The sequence below is a fragment of the Rhineura floridana genome, chromosome 1 (genome assembly GCF_030035675.1).
Source record: "Rhineura floridana isolate rRhiFlo1 chromosome 1, rRhiFlo1.hap2, whole genome shotgun sequence".
Lineage (NCBI taxonomy): Eukaryota > Metazoa > Chordata > Lepidosauria > Squamata > Rhineuridae > Rhineura > Rhineura floridana.
This window is the reverse complement of record NC_084480.1, coordinates 135,049,087-135,060,082: the sequence shown is the minus strand read 5'-3', so window position 1 is coordinate 135,060,082 and position 10,996 is coordinate 135,049,087. Positions and strand designations below refer to the sequence as shown.

General features: G+C 51.6%; 1 protein-coding gene across 1 annotated transcript; it reads right to left on the bottom strand.

Annotated features, from left to right (window-relative positions):
• Positions 1 to 914: 914 nt before the first annotated feature.
• On the bottom strand, positions 915 to 6,113 carry LOC133387658 (uncharacterized). Its single transcript, XM_061632888.1, has 2 exons — positions 5,419 to 6,113; positions 915 to 2,631 (listed from the first exon to the last, which is right to left on the bottom strand). Exons 1-2 carry the CDS (start codon positions 5,837 to 5,839, stop codon positions 2,027 to 2,029), a joined length of 1,026 nt encoding a protein of 341 aa, XP_061488872.1. The 5' UTR covers positions 5,840 to 6,113; the 3' UTR covers positions 915 to 2,026.
• Between the last annotated feature and the right edge of the window lie 4,883 nt (positions 6,114 to 10,996).

Sequence of the window (10,996 nt, the reverse complement as noted above, 5' to 3'; positions counted from 1 at the left end):
CTGAAGTAGGACTGATGTATTAGGAATTTCCCTTTGTTCCTTTTAAAAATCAATAAATCTGAATTTTGTACAAAGCACTATGCAGTCTTTCAAGAGGTTTTGGTTCCTTTGTGTTTTTTCTCCCTTCTGCATCACTCATCTGCATGTCTGTATTGATAAAACACTCCCCAAAGTCAAGCAATGTTGTTGTCATTCTTTTTGTGTGGTTTTTTTTTACTGATACACATGGGCCCTTTGTGCGCTGATGAAACACTGCTAAAAAGAGAATTTTATATGACTGCAGTTATTATTTTGTCTACACCAGGACTTTATTGGTGTTTTGCTAGTGTTCAGGAACACATGACTACATCAGTCAATCACAGGACCAAAAAAAAATAAATCCTTCATATGATCACATTGAACATTGCTTTGGTGTGTGTGTTTGCAGTGAATGATTTATCCATTGATGTGTGCACATTGTTAATAGAGAGGGAAGCAAAAGATGCAAGGGAATAGAAACTGCAGCAAACAGTGCATGTTCCAAGTCCAGAACTAATGTTAGGATTTACCCTAATTGAACCAGAATTCAAGGGGAGTAGAATATGGGGCAATGCAAACCCGAGAAATAGTAACATAAAGTAGCAGGGCAAGTTCTGTCATTTCTAGGAATGGCTCCTCAGCCTCACTGAGGTTTGGAATGTGTGCTCCCTTGAGGTCACTTGAAATGTATTTGCGGCCTATTGCCGAAATAAAACACAGACACCATTGCTTGGGTAAATGATGGGCCACTTTATTTAAACAGAATCAATTGAATAATGAACCTGCAGAAGGGAGATTAAGGGCGGGGCGTTCTGGAGATCCAGGCAAAGCCTGTTAGCAGCTATCGGGCGATCATGCCCTGCCTGAGCCTGGGGCTGCCCTGTGCCAGCCCCCCCAGCTCCAGCCACACCCTGAAGATGTGTAGGGGGTCCAACCCGCATCACCGCCCCTCGGAGCCCTGAAACTCTGAGCGGATGAGGCACGTTGGCCCCAAAGGCGGCCCGTACCCTGTCCCCGGGCCGTGTAGCCCTGAGCTGCAGGCCTCCGGACCGCCTGTCACCCCCAAAGGTGCCTAAAGGTGTCACCTAGCTGCCCTTTCCCTTTAACCTTTCCCCGCACTTCTTCGCTTGCATCCCAAAGTGACCGTTAACAATACAAACTAAACAGCCCAATCAGCCTATTGACCCCAGGGGCACCCGTGCTAACCCTTGACCCCTCCCCCCAACCACAGTGTGGAGTAGGCAAAAGAAACCTGCCAGCAAAGCGAGGCAGGCAGGCCAAAAATTCCTAGTCGGCCCCGTAGCGACCAAATGGATCACACTGCAGCAGAGGGAGGGTCGGGCGGGTGCCGCCGAAATTTGAACTGGATGGCGGGAAGCAGGCGGGGCGGCCTTAAATAGCCTTCAGCCGCCCCGCCTCCCTGCCGCGTCACACGACGGCGCGCCAGCGCGCCGTGTGTGCACGCATCCCATCCAAGATGGCGGCCGGGACATCGACAGCGGCCGCAAGCTCGTCCCTCTGCCCGGTAGGTCCCAGGCACGGAACGGGATTGCGGCCTATTGCCGAAATAAAACACAGACACCATTGCTTGGGTAAATGATGGGCCACTTTATTTAAACAGAATCAATTGAATAATGAACCTGCAGAAGGGAGATTAAGGGCGGGGCGTTCTGGAGATCCAGGCAAAGCCTGTTAGCAGCTATCGGGCGATCATGCCCTGCCTGAGCCTGGGGCTGCCCTGTGCCAGCCCCCCAGCTCCAGCCACACCCTGAAGATGTGTAGGGGGTCCAACCCGCATCACCGCCCCTCGGAGCCCTGAAACTCTGAGCGGATGAGGCACGTTGGCCCCAAAGGCGGCCCGTACCCTGTCCCCGGGCCGTGTAGCCCTGAGCTGCAGGCCTCCGGACCGCCTGTCACCCCCAAAGGTGCCTAAAGGTGTCACCTAGCTGCCCTTTCCCTTTAACCTTTCCCCGCACTTCTTCGCCACAGAAGGGGGACAAGCCTCTGCTTAGTCCCCCTTTACCCCACACCCGATAAGAATCTGGTGTAAACCCTTCTGCAGGTCCCTTAGAAAGATGTCGTTGCCCTTGTCCGTCAAATGGACGCCGTCAGGCCGAAACAGCTCAAGCTTGTTGTGGCCCACCTCTGGGTGGTGGATGACAGAACCTCCTAAGTCCCTAAGGGCCCTCTGAATTTGCCTGTTCACCTTTTTCCGTGCCCTGTCCATCCCTCGTGGGTCACCGGCACAATTCCACCTCCTGCGCGGCAGGATGTCTGACCACACTAAGTGCACCCCCGGCCAGCGACGTGCAATGGCCCGGAGGTCACCGCATGCCTGTTCAATTAGGGCCTTGCCCTTTAACAGACCCAAGTCGTTGCCCCCGAGGTGGATCACCAGCACCTGGGGCGCTGCCACTTCCACAGCCGGTTGAAACAAGGCTGGCAGGAGCCCATCCCAACGCATCCCCCGACGTCCCAGCCACCGCACTGCGGCCCATTGACTGAGCCCCAGCTGCGTGCCGAAGCGAGACTTCGCCGCCCTGCGGCCTGCCCAGAACATCATACTGTGGCCACATAGGAGGATGCGTGGCTGCTCCGATCTTGTCCAGCGATCTTTGATGGTCCTGACTGAAAGGCCTCTCCGTTTCCCCTCCACGCAGAACTCCATAAGCTGCTCGACCGGGATGGGCCACTCCTGGACGTAACCCCTGGACTCTCTGAAGTTAGATAGATCCCTACCTGCCCCCTGGTAGCTGGCCAAAGTGCTGGGCGCCACAGAAAGGCTTATGGCCCTTTCTGATTCAATCCTCCAATCTCCCATAGCGCTGGGGGGAACGCCTCCGGCAGAGCCCTTGCCCACGGTGCCAGCTGGCGAAACTTCTCCATCTGGTTCCGTGATAGAGCATCAGCAATACTATTGTCAATACCCGGAACGTGGCGCGCCAGGAACTGAATATTATAGCGAAGACATTGGAGCACGAATGCTCGCACCAGAAGCATAACGTTGGGGTTTCTAGAGGACAGGGTGTTAATAACGTGCACTGTGGGGAGGTTGTCGCACCAAAAGTGGACTGAGGAATTACACAGCTTGTCGGGCCAGAGGTGTACGGCCACGACAATGGGGAAGAACTCTAAGAACGTCAGGTCTCTGGTCAGGCCGGCCAGTGTCCAGCCCTGTGGCCAGCTGCCGTGGCACCATGAGTCATGCAGAATGACCCCAAAACCGAAGGCACCCGAGGCATCGGAGTGCACCTGTAGCTCTGCCTCCAACAGGCGATCCCTTCTCCATAGGGAGACCCCATTAAAGTTCCGCAAGAAGGTGGACCACACTGTCAGGTCAGCCCTAAGAGCGGCTGTCACCCGTGTGCGGTGGTAGGATCGTGATAGGCCAGCCATGGCGTCATATACGCGCCGCAGGAAGGCGCGGCCGGGCGCTACAACCCTGCAGGCAAAGTTCAGCTGGCCTGCCAGCCGTTGGAGAGTGGCTAATGTCACCTTATTAGAACTGACCACCTCTGAGATCTTCTCCCTGAGGGCCCCCAACTTGTCCTGAGGAAGCCTGCAGCATTGGGCCACCGTATCTATCTCGATGCCCAGAAACGTGATAGCAGTGGATGGGCCCTCAGTTTTTTCGGCCGCGAGGGGGACGCCCAGCTCCCCAGCCAGCCCCGCGAAATGTGCCATGAACGCCCTGCAGGTGCCTGAGTCCGCAGGGCCCGCAAACAGGTAGTCATCTAAATAGTGTACCACTGATTGCAAGCCTGCGCGCCTCTTGACCGCCCACTCCAAGAAGGAGCTGAAGCGCTCGAAAACAGAGCATGATATAGAGCAGCCCATAGGCAATGCCCTGTCCACGTAATAATCACCATCAAAAGCCAAGCCCAACAGCTCGAAGTCCTGTGGGTGGACCGGGAGGAGGCGGAAAGCAGACTTGATGTCACACTTTCCCATAAGGGCCCCAACCCCGCAGTCCCTGACCATTCGCACAGCACAGTCGAATGATGTGTAGCGGACTGAGCACAGCTCCGCTGGGATAAAGTCATTGACTGACTCACCCTGTGGAAAGGACAGGTGGTGTATCAGGCGAAATTCACCTGGTGCCCTCTTGGGGACGAGGCCCAACGGGGAAACTCTGAGTGAGGGGATGGGTGGTGCAGCAAAGGGGCCCAAAACCCGGCCGGCTACTACTTCCTTCCTAATTTTTTCTCTCAGAACTGATTCCATGCCTTCCACTGACTTAAGGTTGCAGGACATGAAAGGTCGCCTGGGACCTAAATAGGGGATCCGAAAACCCACTGTGAAGCCTTCTAATAAAAACTGGGCATCTAGGACTAGGGGGTAAAGGTGGAGTAAGTGTCGGAGCTCGGCAATTTTAATTGGGCTGGGGCCCCTTTCCCTGAGCTGCGCCTGCAGCCCCTGTCCTCCTTGCGCCAGCCGAATCCCTGTTTCCACCCCTGAAGGGGCGGCCCCTGGGGCAGCTAGTGCAGGCGTGAGGGCCCCCACATATGGCACATTCATGTCTGAACCTGCACGGGCTCCGACCGCAAAGGCCACGCGAGCTGAACTCCCAGCAAAGCAGGCGGGGTTGAACCCCCTGCCCCGCAGGCCCGCGGGAAGCAGTTGCTGATGCCTGGCGCGCCAAGAGATGGCCGCTGTCCGCCCTATCGCCTGCCATGGGTCTAGAATGCGCCATAAATTGCAGCCACAGGTCAGCCTCCTTCTTGTCCCAGGGGAGGGATGTATCAAAAGCCGCCCTCATACGGAACGCCTGGTCGTAGTCCAGCCATGCCGTCCCTTGAAACTCCGAATAGCCCCGGTATATGATATCGAGGTATTTGATCAGTACCGAGGCCCTGTGAGGCTGCCTCTGTATTACCACCCCCATGTAGGTAAGGAATGCAGGCAGCCAGTTAGCCCAAGAGCGCTCTACCCGTCGGCGCTTGGGCCTATCGGGCTCTGCATGTTCTCCTTTATCCTTATCCTTCCCAACCGGCTCCCTGTACAGGAGCGAGAATAGGTCCACATACTCTCCCCTCCATATTCTGTCCTTCGTAGCAGGCAGAAGATGAAAACCCAGTGGGGCAGACGTTTCCCCAAAAGGTATGGCCCCCTCTCTGACTGATCCCAGGGGGTCGGATATCTCTGCAGGGGGGTTGGCAGACAGGGCGGGCTGATGTCCTCCTTCCGTCGCCGTCCCAGCGGCGAGGTGCCAGACCTGCTCGCAGGCCTCCCTTAGGGGATGCTGCTGCTGTGGCGTAACCTCCCCCCCGCCGGCGGGGGTCCCTGCCTGCCCATATCCCTCGGTTACCGCTGGTGGGGAAAAGGGCCAGTAGGGGTACCCCCAGGGGGCCCAGCTCCACTGCTGCTGTCCTTGTTGTTGTGGCATGATAGAGGACTCACCCTGTGTGCTTTCCGCCGAAGGTCCTTGTGCGGGCTGCATTGTTGGGGCTGCTTGCAGGGTGGGAGTTGCGCCTGGCTCTATGCTGGGCGTCCTCGCCTCAGCCCTGAGCCCGGCCTCCAGCACATCCAGTCGCGCTAAGATGGAAGCAACAGCCCCTGCATCAGCACTGTTCACTGGCCGCTGTGTTTTCCCCCGAGACCGTTTGGGTGGTGGGTCTTTCTTCTTCCCTGTCACAGGTTGGTCCCGGGGTGCATTAGGGTGGCTTGAGCCATGTTCTAGGGCTTCCAACCTGGCTAATATGGCCGCCCATGGTGGCCCCTCCCCACTCCTTGCCCCCTCCGCCGCTGGGGGTGGGCATCTCCCCCCTGCTCTGGGGGCCTTTCCCTTCCCTTTTGGCCCCCCTTGTCCTTTCTTAGGCATACTAGAGGGAGATAGGGGGCCCCGCTTGCAAAACGACGTGATTACAAAGCGTTGTGAAGGAGCCCGCCTGCTTAATCAATACCCCCACCCGGCACCCAATTATCCTGGAGGGTAGCCTAATTGCCCTGCACGTGGCAAGGATTGATGGTTGGGTCGTGCCCCACCTACCCCCGCGCTAATTAAAATTAACAATTAAATTTAAAAGTTGCCGGCCAAAGGCCGCCTAGCCTGTGGTCCTCGCCGTGCTGGATCCGATCCTGCGCTGCCGCCTCGTCGTGACTGCCCCAGGATCCTCGCTGCCTAGGCCTTGTTGCCCGCCGCCACTGCCTCCCTGTCTCTCAATGAGGTTGGGGGGGGGCTCGCTGCCGCCCAGCCACCCTGGCCACAGGAAGCCTCCGGAGGCCCACGTGCGCCGGCAGAGAAGCCGCCGCCGAAGCTGCTGCTGCCGAAATTGCCGCTGAAGGAAGCCGCGCCTTGCCGAAGCTGCTGCTGCCGCGATCGCTGCCAAAGGAACCCCGCCGAAGCTGCCGCCAAAAGGAGCCCGGCCGAAGCTGCCGCTGAAGGAAACCGCGCCGAGCCGAAGCTGCTGCTGCTGCGGCTGCCCCGATTGCCGCCGAAATTTGAACTGGATGGCGGGAAGCAGGCGGGGCGGCCTTAAATAGCCTTCAGCCGCCCCGCCTCCCTGCCGCGTCACACGACGGCGCGCCAGCGCGCCGTGTGTGCACGCATCCCATCCAAGATGGCGGCCGGGACATCGACAGCGGCCGCAAGCTCGTCCCTCTGCCCGGTAGGTCCCAGGCACGGAACGGGATTCTCTCTTTCTCTGGCACAAACCTTCTGGAAGTTCTCATAAAAGGATGCAGGAGAAGGCTGCTGGCAGGCAGGTCAACAGCTACTTGGTGGTCTTCTTCTCCTGCATCCCTGAATTTGATCTGTTTGTTTCTCCCTCTCTTACCTCGTTCAACTCTTTCTGAAGCTTGTTGTTTGTCTCAAATCCTGCTCAGTCCCATGAAATGACAAATTAACGGAGAACAAGGCTAGCAGTCATGACAGTATGCTTCTGAATACCTGTTGCTGGGAATCTCATGAGAGGGAAGAGTGCTGTTGCACTCAGGTCCAGCTTGCATGCTTCCCATAGGCATCTGGTCAGCCACAGTGAGAACAGGATGCTGGACTAGATGGGCCTTTGGTGTGATCCAGCCGACCTCTTCTTATGTTCTAATATGCTTATGCCTTTTACATTCCTAGTCATAATCCTGCCCTCATGTAACTTTCTTCTTATCCAGCTATGCTGATCCATGTATGGCTTGCCACTGGACAGAAACAACAGCTCAAGGAAGCTATCCAAATCATCAAGAAACTTTCTCTAAAGTTAGAGAAACGGAAACATGTGGAGCTGTGTATGTGTTTTCCTGTTCTTAATCCATCCTTGAAATTGGTCTTCATGCTATTGCCATTTTTTTTTAAAAAGGTGGCCCTTAACATTTTGCAATTGCCTTTTCTGTGATTCACAAAGGTTAGATTCCTGCCAGGTGCAAGCTCAAATTCCCTGGGTTGACTTCAAAATTTTCAAAGTTCTGTACTCTTTGTCATTCTAGGAGGCTGAATAGGAAAAACAATAATAATTCACTAATAGGCAAAAAACCTTGCAGCTTAAGAACATACTTATAGCCCGCAGATATTTCTATCAAACTTTAAAAAGTAGGGAAATTGGGTAGCTATAGTTAATGCACCAGGGGAGCAGGGGACCTGACCTCCTCTCTGAGATATTGTATTGCCTAATTTTTAAATTTGTAAAAATGCAAACACAATTTGGGTTGGTCTTTCACAGTTCAATCCACTTCCTGTGTAGCTTGGAAGAATTTGGTAACGTGCCTCTGAGCATGTGGTGTGTGGTGGCAACACCTGCCATCTCCAAAGATGGAGAATTACATTTTTGTATGTTTGTTGGTGTTCTTACTTTGCTTCTTTTCTGTGTTACTACTGTTTCTACAGAGAATCTAACCTAGAAAATTATATTTCTCTCATTATTCATCCCAGAAATCTGTGTCAAATTTATTTTTCTTAATTTCCAAACCTTTTATTGGTCAATGTCACATGATGGTGAAGACAGCCTTTTGTGTTTCAAACTGGAGGTTATGCTCCATTTCTATTAACAGTTGAATCTGAAGCTGCAGTTTGATGTAAAATCTGATGGATTACAATATGTTGCTACTTAAGCAATGACTCTAGCTGTTGGAAAAAACAAACTTGGCTTGCCCAAGATGCATGTGTTCAGTCTGCTGTGCTTAAACTATACCATTTAAGGAAAGGTGGGCATGATCAATTAAAAGCACAGAGAACACCTAGAATTTTGCTAGAACATATTTCACCTCCCACTGTTTTATCTTGCACAAACTCCTCATGTCCATTGGAAACTATTCTGCAGAACACTCAGTGCCATTATTCCACCACTTTTGGAGCTTTTTTTAGTGTTGCAAAGTGTTGCTGTAGTTCACATATTCACAGAAACAGAAGCAAAAGAGAATGATTTACTATAGGAAACTTCACTAAAATTGCAAAGTAAATCAAACATATTTAAAGTGACTATCTGAACTACATTAACTATTTTAATATTGTTGGTTCCTCCCTGCTAAAACAAGATCAGATGTTTCTGTTATTTGGGCTGATTGCAGGTGTTGCCACCACTCACCATATGCTCAGAGGCACATGTTACCAAATTCTTCCAAGCTACACAGGAAGTGGATTGGACTGTGAAAGACCAACCCAAATTATGTTTGCATTTTGACAAATTTGTAGGGCAGTACAATATCTCAGAGAGGAGGTCAGGTGTCCTGCTCCCCTGGTGCATTCACTATAGCTGCTCAATTTCACTGCTTTTTAAAGTTTGATAGGAATATCTGTGGGCTATAGGTACGTTCTTAAACCACAAGGTTTTTTTTGCCTATTAGTGAATTTCTCTGTTTTTTAATCTGGGAGATAAGAAATGAGATCCTGTGCAAGGTTGTTGAGAATGGATTGACCATTTGCATACTTATTGAGTTCAGTGGGATTTACTCCTCTGCAATCATGCTTAGGATAGGTGAAACTGACCACAGGGGATGGGGAGGGGAGGAGGAGAGCAGGCAGGAGAGGGAGGAGGAAGGCAGGTTTGATAATTTGCATGCTTGTTGAGTTCAATGGGATTTTCTCCTGTGCAATCATGCTTGAAAATGAATTGGACTGCCTTCAAGTCGATTCTGACTTATGGTGACCCTATGAATAGGGTTTTCATGGTAAATGGTATTCAGAGGTGGTTTACCATTGCCTTCCTCTGAGGCTGAGAGGCAGTGACTGGCCCAAGGTCACCCAGTGAGCTTCATGGCTGTGTGGGGATTTGAATCCTGGTCTCCCTGGTCATAGTCCTAGGATAGGTAAAACTGACCATGGGGGAGGGGAAGGAGGAGGGGGACATGGGAGGGTGGGGGGAAGGAGGAGGAGGTTGAAGGAGAGGATTGGAAGGAGATGTGGAGGGGAAGGGAGGGGTGAAGGAAGGGGGAGGGGTAAGAGGGAGGGGATAGGAGAGAGGACGAGGGAAGGGCAGGTTTGATCATTTGCATGCTTTTTGATTTGAACAGCATTTACTCCTGTCTAATCATGCTTAGGATAGGTGAAACTGACCATGGGGAGGGGCAGGGGAAGGAGGAAGGCAGGAAGGGGAGAGGGACAGAGGAAGGGGAGGGGGAGGGGGAGGGAGGAGATTAAATGGGTGGGCACTGGGCAGAGGGGAAGCCCCTTTCCTTTCCTAAAAGGAAAACATTGTCAACAGTATCATTCTTTTTCAGGGTTTCCTCCACTTTTTTATTCTACAGCAGGCAAATATAGCCTCCCACTCAAATTTAAACCAAAACTGTCCTTAGCCACATCCACACCAAACCTTTATTTCACTTTAGACAGTCATGGCTTCTCCAAAGAATCCTGGGAGGTGTAGTTAGTGAAGGGTGCTGAGAGTTGCTAAGAGACTGTTCCCCTCACAGACCTTCAATCAGAGTGGCTAACTGGTAAACCAGTCTGGCCACTGGAGCTCTGTCAGGGGAACAGGAGTCTCCTCTCAGCACCATTCACAAACTACACTTCCCAGGATTCTTTGGGGGAAGCCATGACTGTCTCAAGTAAAATCAAAGTCTGGTGTGGGTGTGCCCCCCTGATTAGGCAAGCCAAGCAGCTGTGAGTCTGGCTTTTAGAACACTGACAGTTGGTTCTTACTGACCATGCCCGACATTATCATTGTGTTCAATGCAAAATTTCTTAAATTAAAAATCAGCCAGCCATTTTTTTAACCTTTAAACTGCAGAAGATGAAGGTCCGAGTATGGGGCAAGGTCAGTAATAGGATTACAGGTACTCAGTGAACATTTCAACAGATTATGAGAACTCTGACAGAAAATAGTCCAAAAGGGGTCTGTTTTCTCTCTCTCCCTTTACACTTTGAACTCTCAATTTTCTCTGACTGTTTTGTGTATTGCCATGAAAATTGAGAGGGTTGTTAAGCCAGTGTTTCTGAGTTCAGGACTATAAGTTTTGTAAGGTTTTGTTTTGAAATGAGCTTATGGGAAGCATCAGACTGGTGTGGGGGTATTTTCAATTTAACATTGCAGAATGTGAAAAATCCACGCTGACTATAGTATACAGCCACTCTTGTGGCTGAATAATAAAAAGATGGAAAGGAATTTACACAACATCTATTCCTAGAGGATGCTTCTGAGTGGTCACAAGTGCATTTCAGAAGCACCTCACAGCCAAATATCTGCAGAGCATTAAGTAATATAAGTGTTGCTTGGAAGAGAGGAGGTACAACAATATTATGGGTGTATCAGTGTATCCTCCACGGTTCTATTACTGCTTGCAAAACTATTCAGTATGTAGTAGACCATATCGTAGAATAGGTCATGGAGAATTGAGGATCCCTGATATTATTTTTGTACTAGTAGTATTATTTGGCATTTATATAGCAAATCTTTTTGAACATTCCAGCATACTTTTTCATTGATGTTGCTGAGGAGCACCCATAACCAAGGTGGGCCTGGTCACTTTAGAACAGGAATGTCCAAGGCCATTCTCTTGTCCAGGGCAACTTTAAAAATGTCCAGACCGATAATGGTGGTAGTTATGATGGGGG